This window comes from Ctenocephalides felis, unplaced genomic scaffold (genome assembly GCF_003426905.1).
Source record: "Ctenocephalides felis isolate EL2017-DRISC unplaced genomic scaffold, ASM342690v1 CF-g0.4_SCAFFOLD_03573, whole genome shotgun sequence".
In the NCBI taxonomy this organism is placed as follows: domain Eukaryota; kingdom Metazoa; phylum Arthropoda; class Insecta; order Siphonaptera; family Pulicidae; genus Ctenocephalides; species Ctenocephalides felis.
In genome coordinates, this window is record NW_020539727.1 from 11,561,473 (window position 1) to 11,581,261 (window position 19,789).

Below are 19,789 nucleotides of genomic sequence, written 5' to 3' on the forward strand. Positions count from 1 at the left end.
TTTGATAAATCTTTCTGAAGTTTGTTAAGGGAAGTTATGAAAGGAAAAATGAAATGTCTGCATTATTATTGCCAAAAGCAGCTGAGATGGCAGGAAATTAAAATCAATATAAGATACAGTTGGAATAGCGTTGATTACTTTTGGTAAAGATCGGCCTAGCCGTTTCTTCGTAATTAAATTTTGAAATTAATTTTTTTGAAGATTTTGATGAAACTTTGTGTAACGATAGATTTCGTAGTCTGAAATAATATACTAAAATATTGTAGTGAATAGTATAGTATAAGATATTTAAATGTATCTAATACGTATCTAATGAAATTTTAGTTTATATTTTAAACGAAAAACTGATTGTTAGCAATGACGTTAAATTTGATTCTTCTAATAAATATTAAAAATAATAATTCTAATAATAATAATAATAGTAATAGTAATTCTAAGTAATTTAATTCTTAATAATTAATAAATAGAGTAAGAAAGAATCTTAATGGAGTCTTATAGGATTTTTATTGGATTATCAAAAGGAAGTAAAATATATGCAATTGCTTTGATTCACAATGTAACTAATATTTTCTGCATGTATAGTAAAGTGCATATATAATGTTAAGCAAAAATTTGAATAATTTAAATAATATACAAATGACAATCAAAATGCACATATAATTAAGCTGAAATAATGATAAATTCAACAATATTTCAAGTTTGACATTGATTTGCATAGCTTGTAATCAAAGTATTTGAGTGCAAGAAATAAAACGCTCATAAGATTAAGAATAATTTACACTAGATTGCATGCATGTAAATAACAACAAATACGTAATTGTATTTTTATTTATTTGTCAAGGGCATCGCGCAGGAAAATATAGAAACACATAAAAATCCCATATCGACTCATGGAAAAAAATATGAAGATTTTTTACATCAGTTAAACTTTGCACTCTAAAAAAGGCACATAAAATAAAATTAAAGCAAAACACTTGCGCTCTATTTATGAATACGAATATAACGCAATAAAATACACAGTTCCGTACGTTTTCGTATTTATTTTAGTCTTCAAACCAAAATAGATATGTCAGACCGTAAAATTAAATCCACGAGAGAAAAAAATAAGCGCGCGCGTGTTGGGAAATAGGAGCCCTGTCAAATGAGAAATGTCTATTTCGTGAAATATCTAAATCACCTTGTGCGTTTATATCCCGTTTTAGGACTTGGCCATCGTCAGTTAATTTGATTTATTTCTCCAAACGGAACTGTTTGTTCTTGTGAGGTTTTTATTGCACAAAACTATTTTTTATTCGTGTCAAACACAGCACATCACATAATCGTCAAAACACAAAACAAACTACTGGGCGAACACTGACATTAGCACACAAGAACTGCCAACATTCGGGGGCGCTCGATCAAACTGTTGCATGTGGTAAAAAATCAATCTCGAAAGTAATTAGATTCATATAAATCATCAATTTTCATAATTCTAGACGTATTTTGTAACATATTTGATATTTAAACACCCTTACGCTCCTAAAATAAAATCACATTAAGGTATGTAGGAGCATGGCTACCAACGTGTACCAAACATGGCAGCTGTCAAAATTTGAAACTGTCAAAGCCACAAAATTTAAATGTTGATTTCCCTATTTAAGCTGTCGAAATTTGGTAATATATAAAATTATGCAACAACAACTTTATTGTTCAATATAGTTAATAATAACTGTTTGCACAATTGCTTTTCCAATTAACATTTACTTGTAAGTTTTTAAATATCAACTGATACTGTTGTGTGTTTCAAGAACATATCTTAAAATTAAGTACTCAGTTAAATTAGTTCAATTATGCTCTTAAATTTAAATCCAGTTTAATTAGCGTTTTTTATATTATCAAAATAAATGTAAAAATATTACTAACTGTCAAACTATTTGTTTCTCGCCAACTTCATACTAAACTTGCCAGATGTCAAATCTGTCAAAAAATATGACGAATATATTACAATCTATAATTAACTCGTATTGATTTAAAACTGTACATGTAAAACTTTAATTATTAAACAGACTATTACAAGTTAACTTATTACAAGTTATTTGAAAACTACGAGCCATTGCATTGGATACCTGAGTCAATTATACTCTTTATATTACCCCTTTCACAATGTTTTCATTTTTTCGATCAAAGAAACATTCTCCAGACAGTGATAACTCCCCAAGTGACTCAGCACCCCCAATACCACAAGCAGATGATGAATATATAATGATAGAAAAGAAAGATGATGATCCCGAGCCGAACAATCTATACCCAAACATCGATAACGAAACTGCTTACACAGTTCCCAAACAACAAACGATACACAACATGCAAGGAGTGCCATTTGTAATATCTAAAGAGTTAATTCTATTCGAGACAATGGAGTCATACATTGCACAAATGACAGAAGCTGTGGATTACCTTACATCGAAGTTAACGTTGGATGATATGGATTATAATTTTAATTTGGAGAACAGTATATTGCAAGTCGATTAAACTGCTGTATGTATTTCCCTAATGCTTTAATGTTTGTTATTACAATCAAATTAATTCTTCTCACCTGCCATGTTGTGATACTATTATTTTTATATTTAAAGTAATGCATATACTCATGATGTAAATTCGATATATGTTTTAAAATATGTGAAAATATGATTTAAAAATTAAGTTTTAATAATAAAATATGTTTTGCATATTTTGTATTTTTAATTTTATCTTACAACAACAAGCTTACAGTTACAAACACAGATACGATAAATAAAAATGGGATCCATGTTTTTAAGACACCGCCAAAACTGCAACAATAATAATAATATAGTAAGTGCTAACTTTATCATTTCTAGTTTACTATAATATGTTACCTAACATATTTTCCGTATAATAGAATCAGAAATGCTAGTTTAACCATATTCCAACTTGAATTATCGTAGTTCATTATGTTTAAGCATCTTGCAACATGAGAGTGGCAATTATCACACAATAGATTATGCTAAAACAAAGAATAATTGAATATATTAATTAGAATATAATCCCAAATTGTCCGGAGTAGTTCTAGAAGTAATATTTGTCCTAAATTCGTACTGGAATGCCCATTTCAATATTTGTTTTCAAATATAATTATTTTTACAAAATTTAAACTAAAAAAAATTGTAATTTATAATCCTAAATTCTCCAGGACTGTTCTAGAAGCAATATTTGTCCCAAATTTGTGCTGAAATGCCTTTTGCAATATCTGTTTTCAAATAGAACTAGTTTTACAAGATTTGAACTAAAAAATTGTATTATCAGAATTCTTTTTGAAATAGACATTGATAAAACAAACATTTCTTACTTAAATTAATTAAGAAGAAAACTTTACAGAGTTTTATAAGTTAAGACCAAAAAAGAAATGAATCTACTGAAAAGGATCCATAATTCAAAAAAATATTAGCAGCTATGTATTCAGAAATCCCAATTAAAATAATTTCTGGAAAAAACACAACTGATTTTTATTAAAGTATGCTCAAAAACTTAATATGAAAAAATAGGACTATCTTAATATAAAAGAGTCCAAACAAATCCTCTGGCTTTTAGATTCTGTAAATATTATTTACAATTATGATCTTTATCATTTACCATTCGAGTCCTATAAATATTGCAGCCCTCCTCCACACCTTTATCAAAACCGTCTTTGCCATTATTGGCTAAATTAGGATTCAGCTGCCAATATTTTGTAGGATCCCCGAATGCCAGTTTTCTTTCACCAATAGTATAAGGCCCGGCAAAATCATATATGATTCCATCACTATTCGCAATGCCCATGTGCCCAATAAATGGAAGAAGCCATCTAAAAGGTAAACAATGGAAAGCCCTTTGATACATTACTACCACAAAATTTGATGTGATATTCATACACATTATAAAATTTTAAAGTAGAAATTATAAATGAATACAAACGTTAGAAGGGGTATCGGGGTCCAAACAATGCAATAAGGGAATAGTTGCTTTTCTATATCAATTGTGTTGGAACTTAGAGTAGATCCATCTAACGAATTATGAGAGGATTTTGCTGAATAAGCCATCACTAGTAAATATATAAAATGTAATATAATTTGTTAAAAAATGCAATATAATGCGATCAGTTAAAAGTTAATAAATTTTAATATCATGGTTTTGGCTATAATTTGCGTATGTTTTGTTAGTTTTAAATTATATTAATTGTGTATTTAAATTTATTAAAGTGACAAATTAGAAACTGTCAAAGAGCTGTCAAAATTGACAGCTACCAAACATGTAATTGGATTCCATGTTTTTTTTTTATTAAAACAAATCTAATAAAGCATGTCTTATTCAAATAAGCAGACTTTTATTAATTATTAATTATTAATTAATTATTTTCTGTTATTATTAAATATATTGTAATAAATTTTATTTAAAGTTTGTTTTTTTTTATAAAAATTAATTATTTTATCGTTGGTAGCACGTAGTAACAAATGACAAATGAATGGCTAACTTCACAAAGTTTTCATTCTTGCAATTAAATTGTAGAAAGCCGAAATATTTTACATTATATTAAAAATATTGTATATTTAAAACAAATGTTGAATAAAAATTAAAACTATTTATGGCCATGGCTTATTCAACATCATATCAAGAAGATTTTGATATGAAAGAAGAGCCGTTTTACGACGAACAAGAGATTGATGAGAATGATTATGGTTCACGAAATCAAATTGACGGCAGCGATGAAGGTAAATAAATAAATTTTGTATACAATATGTATTAACTATTTATTACAAAATTGTTTAATTTCTTTCCTAAAGACACTGAAGAGGCTAGTGAGACCGATATGGGTAGAAACGACGAACCGATGGAAATTAAAGAACAGTAAGTATCTGGATTCCAAAGAACCCCTATTTTCAAACAAAATCTAAACCAAACTTTATATTTAGAATGTACCAGGATAAACTAGCAAGTTTGAAGAAACAGTTGGCTCAATTAAAAGACGGATCTCATCCAGAACTTAATAGACGATTTAGAAGACTGGAGCACCAATATAAAGAACGATTAAGACTGAATGATGTCCATAGGTGAGAAGATTTACACCAATTTATACTTTTATTTAAGTACAAATTTCAATGTATTTTTTTTAGGGACTATATGGTTGAATGCGTTGAGCGTGATTACTTATTGGAGCGTGATGCTGCTACCAAAGAATTCAAGGAGAAGAAGGAAGACTTAAAAGAAACCTTAATAAATGATTTTGAAGAAAAACGTAGACAAATAGAACAAGATAGACATTCCATGGAGTTAACTGGAGATTCCACTGAAGTAATTTTTACTATTAAATTAATTTTCAACCACAAATTGCTCTATTATAACTTTGTTTTTTATCAGGTTAAACCTGTAATGACACGTAAGCTACGCCGCAGGCCAAATGACCCCACCCCAGTGCTATTGGAGAAGAGACGGAAGCCTCCAACAGCCCAATTAGTGTTGTTATTAGACGACAAAGAGATTGAGATGGACCTCAAACTCATAGCCAGAGGAAAACCATTGCAGAATTTGAGTAATGGGAATAATAACAACAACAGCAGAGATAGAGATCGGGAGAGTTCTCAAAGAAGGACACAATCAGGTATGGACAATTACATAATTTTATTCACAATTTGTTGCTTGATAATTAATTTACCATCACTTATGTGTTTTACAACATAAAACCTGATTTTTGAGCAATAATCGAGGTAAAATTCACAACACTGCTCTTTTTTGTACCACAAATTGAAATCCAGCTTTGTCCAAATGTTTTCAGCAATCATTTTACTTTGTACATACATCAATTACTCTGTATGTACTCTTTCAGTTTCTAATATATATCGCAGAAGACTGCGCAGCTCATTCTGGAGATGCTTACGGAGAAGGGGCCCAAAGTATCTTTACTATTAGAAATATACATTTATCTTTCATCACTAACAGCCTTATATGTTTAAAGTAGTATCTAATACTTATGTATATGATACCATCATAAGTTTCTGTATTGTGACTATTTTTTTTTTATTTAAAAGTATATATTTAACATGCATAGCATGCTTATGCAGTATTTATTATAATTTTGTATGGCCCAAAATAGATATGCTGATGAAATCGCTTTTATGGCACCAGTTAATATGCATGTTTGTTTGTTTTGCTAGAGGCATAAATATTTTGGGCCAAAGACTAGTATTTTTTTATTATTTAAACCAGAACTTTGATATTAATAATTCTTAGATTATGTTATACATTTGAGAGATTATTTATTTTTTCCCTATGAATTGAGTTTTCATCTTGAAGAGTATAAAGAGTATATATCTTAAAGAGTATTTAATATTTATGGTTATTGTTAATTAACAATTATTTCTTTGCTTAAGTTTTGTATGGATTTTTTTATGTTCTGTGATTTTGGTTTGTGTAAAGAATATATTATTCATAAAACAAATCTTTATTTGATGTGTTGTGTTGATGTGGTGTTTCAGGTGTTATTAGCAAACACAAACTAAGTTGCCGCAATATCGGAATAGGTGTTGAATATATCACATTGTTTCATAATTTAAATATTTATATATTGAACGGAACTTTCCTGTCTTTTTTTTTATTATTCCCCACGTAAACCAAACTAAATCTAGATTTATGTTGCATTAACTGTTTTGCTACGAGGGTCGTCTATGGACTCTTTGTGTACGAATGACGCCTATATCCAGCCTGAAGAAGTTTGTTTCGAAATATTTATATATCGTCATATTTATATTTGTTCTTTATAGTTATATTTAGTTCTTTAGAATCGTAATTTTTATTTTTTTAATACTTTTATTGATAATGATTTGAAAATTTTAATCGTATAGGCTTGCTGTCTTAGCAGTGTCATTTATGCAGAAAACACTCTCATAACGAAGAGGTTACATGATATTCTAATGAAGCAATAAATTTTTACCATGCTCTCAAACTATTTTCATATAAAATCACATTTAAAATAAATCAGTTTGAATTTCGATTTTTGTGGGTCAAAGAAGACGCACAGACACATATGATTTTTGACTACTAGGGATCAAAATAAGATACTTTGCTGAAGAAACTATACTTCTAAAATTACGAGGGGTATAGTAAGATATCACATGTATTTATTTTTTACCTGATTTTTTTATAATTCAAATATTTAAAATATATATATATATATATATATATATATATATATATATATATATAATTTTTTATCGTAACTAAAAGTACACGTTGGGGAAAGGGTAATTTTGGATATAACCAAGGGGAGAGGGAGGTCCAAAAATCCTTAAAAAAACGATCACGTGATTAATGGACGCCCCGTGGGGGAGGGAGGGGTATGGTAATATATTACGTATATTTATTTTTTACCAGATTTTTTTTAATCCAAACATATTCAAAATAAAATCCAAAATTTTATAAATTTTTCTCGTAATAAAAATACACGTGATGTTTCGTGGGGGACGGAGGGAAAATTTGGATTTTACCACATATTACCGAGAGAGAGAGGGGGGGGTCCGAAAATTCTTAAAAAAAATCAATCTAAACTTGAATTCTATTACAAAATTTAATTTGACTGGCACTATTGATAATTTCTGAGACTTCAAAAACAATTTTTTTTAGATAAACAGCTTTTTAAAAAATAAACTATGATAAATCAAAATTAAAACTATGATAGAAAAAAAATATGAAAAAATAAGCATGATTGCCTTGGATGAAGAACAGTATAAATAAAAAAAGACTTTGAAGTAAAATAAAATTTTGATGGTCAACCTTGTTTTTATATAACTAGTTTATAAATTTTTATCTTCAATTCATGGAGTAATTTATGATGCACACAAATAGCAACTTGTTAACCATTTCGATAGACGCCCTGTGTGTACGAGTGTAGCCTTAAGATGACATTCAGTGTGTCGACTTTTGCTTCAAGATTTATTACTCTGGATTAAATTATTGAGAATTTTAACTTGTTATTGCAGTTTTAGGTTTTTCGAAGTGTAATTTTTATTTTTTAATGCATTTTCAATTATTGAAAATTTTTAAGATATTTTGTGTAACGAGTACTTGGACGGTTTGCAGACTAATACAGCAGTATTAAGGGATTAATATTCTAAGTAATTCGTTGTGGAACACAACAGTTGTACATTTTTAATAAATTAATTTTGATTTCTCAGCAAACAATAACGCGTGCATCACTTCATAAAAATCAACAGAATAAAATGATTACATTTATATCAACACTTAGTGCAAAACCAAAAACACTCTTAAAAATATTGTATATTAAAATTATTTGCTAATAAACCTCATCATTGCCTAAATCAATTTTTAGAACAGTAATCCTCACGTGCCTCACTTCATAGAATTCACAAAATAAAATAATTAGATTTATTTCTCCACTTAGTGCAAAACCAAACACGCTCCTAAAAATATTATATATTAAAATGATTTGCTAAATAAATTTTTAGAACATTTTTTTTATACAAACGACGCAAATTGTACTATCGAATTTAACAAACTTCCTATTCTATTACCAGGGTCTGGTCTGAGCAACAGAAGTCTATCACCAGCCAACTCTAACGAAAACATTAATCAACAAACATCTCCTCCAACTGCCCAAAACAGAAATTTACCTCAGAGCAGATACGAGAGCCAATCCAGGCTGGACAGTGGAAGATCTTCTCTACCAAATAGAGATCAGCAACATCATCATCAACAACAACAGCAGCAGCAACAACAACAAATGCCCAGGGATGATGGTAACAGTCGATTGGTTGACACCAGGGTTGAGGATGGGAAATTGTTGTACGAAAGGAGGTAGGGATAGATAGTTAATAATATATGGTTGCTTATATATATATATATATATATATATATATATATATACTAGGTGACCCGACAGACGTTGTCCTGCACCCACGTCTACAATTTTTGAATATCCTATAATTTATATTTACCGTTTACCGAAGAATAGTTTTTTAAATTACTCTTCACACCAAAATGCATTTATATGAGCGATGTTAAATGTAGAACTGCTTTAAAAAAATGATGAGTCTCAATTCTTTCACTATATTGGTAATTGAAGTCTTTTAAACGATATAACAAATTCAGAAAAAAATAATATATAGTATCCGCGATAAAAGTACAATATCACCTTGGATTTTTTCACTCAAAATAATTGCTCCAATAATGTTGCCTATGATTTTTATAATCTCGTATCAAATTTTAACTGGTTTTTAGTAATTATAATATCTAAATTATATTTTTCTTAGTAGTAATTTAATATACAATATTACCAGGGACGCTCCTGGGGTCCTCAGCGCCCGCGTGTCATTTTTTCTAGCATCCTCCCCTATTATTTTACCTGTCTTAACAGTTTATTATTAAAATTATTGTCATTAATTAATATTTGGCTTTTGAAACATTTTACTTATTTATTTTGGGCATTTTATGCGATTTATTTTGTTGAGCAAATCATAGAGAGCAAAAAAATTCTGGTTTTTCATTATTAATTATGACACTGGTACTTCATGTTGAATTATTTTAATTTATTTTTTTATTATTTAAGATATCCGAAATTGCATCTTAAACTTCTCCTAATTGATATCGTAAGAGCCGAATCGAATGTTGTCATCTTTACTTTCCCATTTGTTGTTTTAAAGTGAAATTTTTAACGTAGTTTAAAAATATTGTGCAAAGATTAGTGAAAGATGCAAAGAAATTTTATCTTTCTTGAACTAAATTGAAAAAATGTGAATTGAGTGAATTAATTTGTCAAATTCTGTTCATATGTGTATCATTCAATCAATTCAATCAACTGTATCTTATATTATTTTAATTTCTGGCACATCTCAGCTGCTTTTTGGCAATAATAATGCAGACATTTCATTTTTCTTGTTCATAATCATAAATTTATTATTACATATTCTAATATTGTCTAGGCTCATAAGTAAATTGAAATTTTTGGCGGATCACAGTCTTCATTTGTTTTTAATTTCTCTTCAGTTCGATTTACGATATGCATGTGTATATGTGTGATATATACATACGAACAAACACATATATCAATTCTTTCTAAAGTATGCTAAAATGTTCAGAAACTTTTGAATTGTATAGATATATACAAATTTTCATTTTCAATTTCTTAGAATACTATAACTTACCCTAAGGAAAGTTACAAATCGAGGATATCAAAAAGAGTTGTACGTTTTGTTTGAGACAATATATCATTGAAATGATTAACAATAATAATAATATACTATCGACTACTTTTTTTTAATTATGTTCTCGAATGTAAAATTTTTAGATCGAAAAATCTATTTTATTAAAATGTGTGTGTATCATTCAATCTGCCATACATATACTGTATCTTATATTATTTTAATTTCTGGCACATCTCAGCTGCTTTTTAATGTATTTATTAATAATGTAGACGTTCCATTTTTCTTATTCATAATCATGAATTTGTTATACATATTCTAATATTGTCTAGACTCATAAGTGAATTGAAATTTTTGGCAGATGACAGTTTTCATTTGTTTTCAATGCCAAACAATGTCTCAAACAATGACATGTCGTTCTGCAATTTTTTCCATTTATTTCACACGCACATCCTGAAAAATTCCCTTAACAAACTTCAGAAAGATTTACCAAAATCCGAATAATCGTTTAGGAGGAGTATATTTACATAGATCATCGCAGAAGAATTATATATATATATATATATATATATATATTATTTATATTTATTTATTTATTTTATCCAATTTTTTCAGGTGGTACCACAGAGGTCAACCGATATATGTGGAAGGCAGTGAGTTCGAAAAGCAAAGATTGGCTGTTAATATCAGTGCGATAAATGCTGATGCTGTATGTATTATTTATTTAATAAATAATTGCATATTATTTATATATTATTTTCTATATATTTCTATTTCTTTACCCTTTTTTTTAGATTTGGGTGAAAAAACAAGATGGCAGCAAGTTGAGAATTTGCACATCCCAGTTGAGCAGAGGAAAAGTGTCGATAAAACGGCGGGCTTCGTAAAAATATTTTTTTATATTAAATTCGATTAGTTTTAGTTTAGTTGTAACATTTTAAGTTCAAACTTGACGTTTTTAACAAAAAATTTAGAAGGAATCTGAAATGAGTAACAAAATATGAAAAAAAACAAATATTTATACATATATAGATTTCATCGATTTTAGTTAATTTAAATGAAAATGAGTACAAAAGTTTATTTTTAACATAATATTTTAATGATTTAAATTGTGTATCTGAATCAAAATTTAAAGTGTGAAAATAAGCATTTTTATTAATAAAATTAATTTAATTTTAAAAAAATTCAATTTACTGTATGTAATTTATTAAGAAAAATATGTAAATCTTTCACAAAAATAAAAACAATGAAACTTTTATCCATATATTCTCAAAGGAGTTAAACATAAATTAATTATTATTTATATTTTATAGATTTTACTGATTTTTATTAATTCAAATGATAATATGTACAAAGTTGGACCTATTTTATTTAATTTAAATTATCAAAGTTTAAATTGTGAAAATAAACATTTTATATGTAATATATTAAGGAAAATATGTATACATAATAGACCTTTCGAAACTTGAAATGAAAAACAATGAAACTTTTGTCCATATATTCTCAAAGGAGTTACATGTAAATTAATTATTATTTATATTATATAGTTTTCACTGGTTTTTATTAATTCAAATGATACTAAGTACAAAGTTGGACCTATTTTATTTAATTTAAATAAATTGTGTATCTGTATCAAAATTTAATGTGTAAAAATAAACATATTTTATATATAAAATCGATTTGTTAATTTAAAAAAAAAATTCAATTAACTGTATGTAATATATTAAGGAAAATATGTATACATAGCAGATCTTTTGCAAACATGAAACAATGAAACTTTTATCCATATATTCTCAAAGGAGTTACATGTTAACTAATTATTATTTTTATTATATAGATTCCACTGATTTTTAATAATTTAAATTATATGTGTTTGAATAAAAATATATTTTCTATATAATATTGGGTATTGATTTTCTTTAAATATTTATAAAAAAATATATAAGTATAACAAGAGTTTTGCAAAAGTTGTCTGGAACATATTTTTGACTTTAAATTATATCTTGGTTTATTTATATATTTATATACTGATTTTACAAAGATTTAGTAAATATATTAGTATGTAAAGTACTGAAATTTCAACATCAGATTTGCAAATTATGCCCTTGTTGTTGCGAAAGCTTTACACAATTTTTTTTCTTAGCATTTTGAGAATAATTTTTTGAATATCTTTTGGTTTATTTATATATTAATATAATTTACTGATTTTGAAATGTTATAGAAAATATAATTTGAATTTACAATATAATACTTTTGTTTAAAAATTAAGCTTTATGATGGTATATTACTTTATTAAAAAAAAAATTCTAGCATTTTGAGAATAAATTATTCTGGAATTTGTTTTTATAATACACGTACGAAGTGATGAAGTAAACAAATTATAAAAAAATTAAAATAAATAGTTATATATATATATATATATATATATATATTTAAGTAGTCTTTCGTAATAAATTTGATAGAGAATAATTTATATTTTGATAAAAAAATTGTTTCTGGCAACTTCTAGATCTTGTTCAAAGGAAAAATAATAATTTCACTAGGCGGAGTTTTGTATTTTAAAAGTTGTATGAACATTCTGATATGTGTAAATATTCAAACTCAAATCATATAATCGACTTGGTCAATACCAATTGAGATGAACACATTTTAAAATTAGAAATTTTTTAAATTAACTCAATTTTTTTTTAAAAAAATAGGGTTTATTGTTAATCCAGTAAACAATGGGAATCAAAAAAATGAATCCAGATATAATTGCGAAAACTGCTCCTATAATAATACATAATGAAAATGAGCTACTACATAGTATCATGTAAAATAATATCTAATGATGAATTAGCTAAAATAATTCCAGTTAATAATCCTCCAATAAATTTATAGACAAAAAAAAATTGTCAACTATTCAAACATGTGGTTTTCACATAATAATTTGTAAGTATACTGAGTTGCTCTAGGACAATTGAAGATTATTGAATTTTGTACAAATTTGCCTCTTATCTTTTGTAGTTATTTTTCAGAAATTGTTTATTTATATTTCAGTTATTGTTTAATTTATTATAAATTATTTAATGAAAAAATAAGAACATATTCGTAAGCATTCGGCTTTTTACCTGCACGAACTTGGTCAATGTCCTAAGGGCTCAAACCTTAATTCCAAACTTCAATGAATTATTTTAATTAAAACGTTTTTCGTGGGCTTGTATTAATTTAGGATATTCTTTTAAACTTTAGATCATGGTCTTAAAACTTTAAAACTATGCAATTTTTTAATAAAATCGTCAAAGCAACTTTTTCTGTAATTAATTGCAAAGATACGGTTTGGCCGATCTTTACTGAATAACTTTTTTAACAGTTTTTTTGATTTTTAAAAATCGTTCAGAATTTCAGGCTAAAACAACAGAAAATTTTGTGCACTTGGCTGATGATTATAAAGAAACTGCTCGGCCTATAATATACCAAAATTAATCAACATGTGTCTTCATCGAGTTTTTTCGGATTTTTAATTTAAATTTTTTATATCAATGCAGCAGTTATTGAAAAAACATCGACGAAAGGTCCAATTTTAGCTAACAAACACATCTGCTTTGTCCAATTTTGGTCTCGAACGATTCAGAACGACTAAAACTTCGACGTAAATTTAGCATATCAAATTTTCTGGTGATAACATAAACGTCTCCTTTGAAGTTAAAATTTAATTTTGTATCTCGGTTTTAAAAAATACCGTTTGGCACGTTTCCGTTTAGGATGATAAACAAATTTACCGTATAGTTGATAATAAAATGATAAATTACAATGCAATTAAAATCCGTACCTTTCATTGGACTTTTACGATAATATAAATTGCTGTCTTCAACAACCTCAAATATATGTAATATAATTATTTATGTATATAACGGAATTCAATCGTATCAAAAGTCAAAAAAGAACCGGTTCCAATTTCTGGTTTATATTTTTGTGCATTTTTACGATATCGTTATAAATAACGTCAAAATAAAAACAATTTGCAAAGAATTTCTGAAATGTGTCGCCTCAATTCGGTAATCCCGAAGAAAGAAATTTTGGAGTATCATCTTTCGAAAAGATGAAGGTCCAACACACCCTTAATGCATTTTTGATACAAAAACAAAATAAATATTCATAATTATGGCATGGCGCGGAAAAACAACGATTTTTTGGGCTGAAAGAGTCGAAAATATGAAAAAGCATTTTTTGTAAGTCAATATGACTTTACATCAAAAATTTATGTGTCATAGGACCTATTGTGAGGTTTTCTTATATATTGCAACTCAAACGGCCCTATTTTCAAATGTCGAAATTGTATTATTACAATTTTCGAAATACTAACTTTTTTTATTGATTTGAGTGATTGGACTTTTTTATTGATGCCGCAATGCCGGCTAAGGGCAATTTTCACTTGAAAACTTATTGCTATCTATATTTCCAAGTAAAAACCGATATCACTGATGCTCTTTGGTACCAGACGCTGATTGCAAAGCCAAAGCTCTTACCACTGAGCTACGGAGAAACCCTTTTGTCAAGTCTTCCATTTTACAAAAATTTTACTCTCTTTCCAATTTTTAAAAACAATACCTAGATAAAAACATGTGTGAGTGAGCTAAAACTTTACATTAGATGTAACTCTATATCTATAAGGACTCGCGTTGGTTAGTTTTTCGCTAGGATCGGTTGAACCGTTTTTTTAGAATTCGCAAAAAACGTGCGAAACTTTTCGTCCACGTATCCTGAAGCAATTTCAAAAATTAACTAGTGGTGCATGGCATCGTGCCTTGGCAAATTGCTGAAACTTCCCTTATCAAAAATCAAGTTTTTTAATAGATTCAAATTTCAGATTTCAATTTTTTTTTAGAACTTTGAAAAAAATAGATTTTCAAAGTTATTGAAAAAATTGACCTTATTGAAAAATCAGATTTTCTTACACTTTGAAATATTTTGTTTTTTTTTTCTCTTTTTCAAAGCAATCACGATACATTAGAAGTGTAGAAACGAACTATTGAAGCGCGTGGGCGCCGCATTGCAATATAACAGGTACAGAACTCATAGAAATGTAAACAAAATTTGCTCTTATTAAAATATCTATGAAATATCTGATAATTTGATGTGCATCTGATAATTTGATGTGCAACCTAATGATAATTTTTGTCTACCAAATAGCATTTTCTTCACTTTTTTTATTGCCTTGAGACAAAATGCCTCAAATATACCTATTAAGAGAAAGGACGAATGGGGCTACGCTCATTTAAAAGATGAGTTTAGGAATTATAACATTCTAGATCCTCCCCCCCACGAAGTAATGCCTAACAGCAGTTTCCGTGGAGACCAGAGGCAAGGGCAAAGCGGAAATTGTAGTCGGTATTATACCCGGGCAGTATTGAGTCCGACATACCCAGACAAAAGACCTAGAATGCTGGAATATGCTAGAATAGGTTGCGTAAATGCATTTCCTTCGCTATATACAAAAAAACACGCACACACATACTTTTTCCAAATTTGATCTCATTCGATTCAGAATGAGAAAACCTCCGCTTTGCTGGAAACTTCGAGAAAACGTAAAATTAGCGAATCGGATTTTTTTATGGAAACATAAACTTCTCCTTCGGGAAGTTAAAAAATAATATAAAAATATTGAAAAAATTTGCGAATCGCGCTAATAAGTTTTTGATAAGAATTTAGGAAATTAGTTTAATTTAGTAATTTCCGAAAAAAATTTATTGACTATTTTGATACAAAAAAATTATGATGACAGATCCTATAGTGCCAACGAGTATCCTAAAATATTAGGGCCTTCGAAAGTGGTTTAATTATAAAAGTAGCTAAACCTCAATCACTATTGATTACATATAAGTACAAGTTTCTAAAACTTTCCTTAAGACAAAATGCCACCTACGCCTACTTTGTTCTCATTTTTCTATATCATCATCATAGGAGTATGTGTATTTATATTCTGTAATATTGTCAATTTTTTTTATTCAAGAAGCCATATCAAGAGGTTATTAATGCTTGATAAGGGGTATTTTTAGTTGGAAACATATTGCTATAAAAATTTTAACTGCTGCTTGATATCAAGCTGCCCGAGGGATACTGACAGTATTAAAAGTCTGTGTATTATCACATGAAATGAAATGTTAAGACATAAAACATTCCCCACTATATTTATTCAAGAAGTACTTGCTTTGTTTTTATATTAACTTGCCACCGGCAGCCACCAGTTTTAGTCTTTGACGATTCTTCGACGGACTCGAAGCTTTTTCTTCGTGTTAACAAAAACCAAAGGCAAAAAGTTTAATGAAATTTAAAAAAAAAAATTAAATAAAAATCAATAAATCATAAATTTTACTTTTGTATCGAGTTATTAATTAATAATATGCTTATTTATCGAACATTTAGTTATTAAATTTAAAATAATGATAACCGTATAAACGTTAGTGTAATTTTAAAATAAAAGTTAGTGTGTGAAGAAGAATCAATTTGTTATAAATTTGAATATTGATACATCGGATCAAGGTAATATTTATTAACATTAAATAGTTAGTATTAATATTTTAAAATAATTCAAAATAATGTAAAACTATTCAAGCAAATTAATTTTGTTTCTGAACTAAAGTATTATATATTACTGTCGATCTATAGACTAATATTTATAAAAGTTCTAATAGTATAATTAATTATTATGAGTATTAAGTAATTCTATAACACTATTTCTCAATAATAAACAATTAGTCAAAATTATATAATACTAAAAAATATAATAATAAAATTCAACTAGACGGGTGTATGATTTGATTCTTCTCTAAACGGGTTTTCGGATTTTGATAATTCTTTTTAGAGTTCGTCAAAGGAAATTTTTACATATAAATATTTCTTAATAATAAAAAAAAATAATAATAAATATACAAAATATTTACAACATTGTTTTCATAAGATTAATACCTATGACTGCACTGGATCAAAATTTTGTAATTTAGAATTGTTCCTTCAAGAAAGAATATAATTAAAAGTAATATTTCAAATATTTATGATACTAAAAGTTGAAGGTAAAATAGTTTTATAATAATTTCTTAATGAAAATAAATTCATGGAAATTTGGTAGCTCTTGACAGTAATAGTAGTAGTAAACCTTGTAAAATTTAGTTAAGCTAACTATTATTTGTATTATGCGTTTATATAAATTATATATATATATATATATATATACATATTCGAATATGTGTATAAATTACATTTGTTTACTTATACATAATATAAGTGATTTGTATGCAAGGTACAACTTTTCTTGCCCATGTGATTCCGTGAATTGTGTTTTAAGATTATCTTCAAATCTTGAATTATCCCTTTTATAAAAATGCAATTCCATAAATCACTTTCAAACATTATATTCTACCTATACATAAAGTATTAATCTTGAATAATTAGTAAGTTTGAGTAATTTAGTAAGTTTTTCTAATTTTGAACATGGTGTTTTCCTTAATCTAAAAGCTCAAAACGTATTTTTCCTGTACACATTTTTAGTATATGCACTTTAAAATGCATTTGTTTAGTTTTTGTGAATTAAATAATGATAAAATAAAATTAAATTAATTCTTTTGGTTAAAGAAAAAGCTGGCTCAAAATTTCTCAAGCGATATTGATGATTATTTTATTTGTTTTTTATTAGAAATATGAAATAGTTGAAATAGAGAATGCGGTTTAATTTTATTTCAGTGTCGGTTTAATATAATATTATAATTTAATAATAATATTAATAGACAAAAAATATGTTATAAATAGTTATTGGCTAGGTGAAAATGGCATTTTGCCTTAAGAAAAGTTGCACACACTTCCTGATATGTGTAAATATTCGATTTATTCAATAGCAAATCAATATTTTAATTGATGAGTGATTTATTATTATACCAAGTTCATGTAAAACATCACAATATCAGAAATATTGCAAATTATTTTCAACTAGTGCAAGTTTTGCTATTTTCAAAAAAATGTTTGAATATTACACATCACAAACAAACAGAAAAACTAAAAAAGAAATTCTTCATAACAATTCTAGTTAAAATCTACACCGAACCTATTCCGTTTTGTGTATCCCTTAAATGAAATCCACTGAAAAACCAAAAACTGTTTTTGAAGTAAAACTTCTTTAGGCGCGACTAGGGTGTAAATCTGTGAGAATGCAACGGAAATTTGCGTTACGCCCGAACTGTACGTCATTCGCTCTCGATTCAATAGCCGTCGTGTCGTGTGAATAGAGATCTGTCGTTGTATGCTTATTTATCTACGATATCAGCAAAGAAATCGGCATAGATAAATAAACATCTTAGAGTTACATCGTAGTATCAATAGTAATGAAAAATACCTGAATCAAAAGAATATTTTACCCTGTTTCCCGCAAACAATTATAATGAAAATGATACAAAAAAAGAAACATCTGTGCCGTGTCTAAATGTAAGTTTATTAAAATAATTTCTATATTATTTATAGCTTCTATAAATTTTTAAGTTATTAAAATAAAAAATATTTTAGGCAAGACAGATTTTATAGCCGACCAAAGAATGAGATTATATCGCCAGCAAAAAAGTAAAAAAATACAAGCAGTCAATTAACGTATGTTAATTTTAATTACATGGAGGTTCTTCAAACACAATTATTACATGATGAGTGAAATTGTGAAAACAATATTTGTTTAGGCGTTGTTTAACATAATCCACTGTGCTAACAAATATTATAGAATTTATTAATCAGCAATTACTTCATTTCTCTAATAAAGGTCCAAGCCCTAAATCTAATTACAATGACAAACCGATCATTTCAGATTTGAAGTATGACTTTAATTCATAGTTTCAAATATTCTAAATATAATATAATCTAAATAAATATAAATATTTTTAAGTTTTACTTCAATCGCGTGTGAACCTTACGCGCACTCTTTTTTTCTTATAATGAATTTTCCTTTACCTGTCTGTTTCGCTTATTTTTGTGTTACTTAAGTTAGACTTTTCTTCGTCTGTTTAATGTTCACCCCAAAAAACAAGATATACATGTCACAACCGTACCCACAAAATTTGTCACAACCGTAACGCATACTTTGGAAAACAAATCATCATTATGTTTGAATGTTGAATTATATAAACAAAAACCAATTGCTGGTAAATAACTACTAATGTTCAACTTACAGCAAAATAACAAAGAAATTGACCCATATACAAATAGTAGTTATTATCAAAAGAAATCAAACATGAAAATTTACTTTTGAGTCTTTTAAAGCAATGCAGTCTACAGATGTTAAAATAAGGCACTTTCTGAAAGCAATGATGGAAACTTGTTCGAACAATCATACTTCATCTTGCCCTCTTTTAGGCCCTATGTCAAAATCAGTATAGATAAGCTGTTAAGACGACTATCAATACCGTACCCTGGCACAACCATACCCAGTCTCCCCTACTAATTATTTTTTAGTAAAACATAAACTTCAATTTCTAAATGAGCAGCTGAATAATTTATCTAAATATTTAAAACTTATTTCTTATTGTTTAAGTCGTTTATTCACACGTATAAAGAAGTGGTAATTACTAATTTGTACTTAAATGCGATGAATT

The 19,789-nt window shown here is 27.4% G+C and overlaps 2 protein-coding genes across 2 annotated transcripts; one reads left to right on the plus strand and one right to left on the minus strand.

Moving 5' to 3' along the window:
• Positions 1–2,731: 2,731 nt before the first annotated feature.
• On the minus strand, positions 2,732–4,229 carry LOC113389513 (transmembrane protein 222-like). Its single transcript, XM_026626541.1, has 4 exons — positions 3,952–4,229; positions 3,631–3,841; positions 2,877–3,004; positions 2,732–2,810 (listed from the first exon to the last, which is right to left on the minus strand). The coding sequence occupies exons 1-4, from the start codon at positions 4,074–4,076 to the stop codon at positions 2,732–2,734; spliced, it is 543 nt and encodes a 180-aa protein (XP_026482326.1). The 5' UTR covers positions 4,077–4,229.
• Positions 4,230–4,513: 284 nt separating this feature from the next.
• Positions 4,514–11,151, plus strand: LOC113388982 (sin3 histone deacetylase corepressor complex component SDS3-like). Its single transcript, XM_026626015.1, has 8 exons — positions 4,514–4,745; positions 4,818–4,881; positions 4,947–5,084; positions 5,148–5,325; positions 5,392–5,632; positions 8,562–8,841; positions 10,800–10,893; positions 10,979–11,151. The coding sequence occupies exons 1-8, from the start codon at positions 4,619–4,621 to the stop codon at positions 11,069–11,071; spliced, it is 1,215 nt and encodes a 404-aa protein (XP_026481800.1). The 5' UTR covers positions 4,514–4,618; the 3' UTR covers positions 11,072–11,151.
• The last annotated feature ends 8,638 nt before the right edge of the window (positions 11,152–19,789 follow it).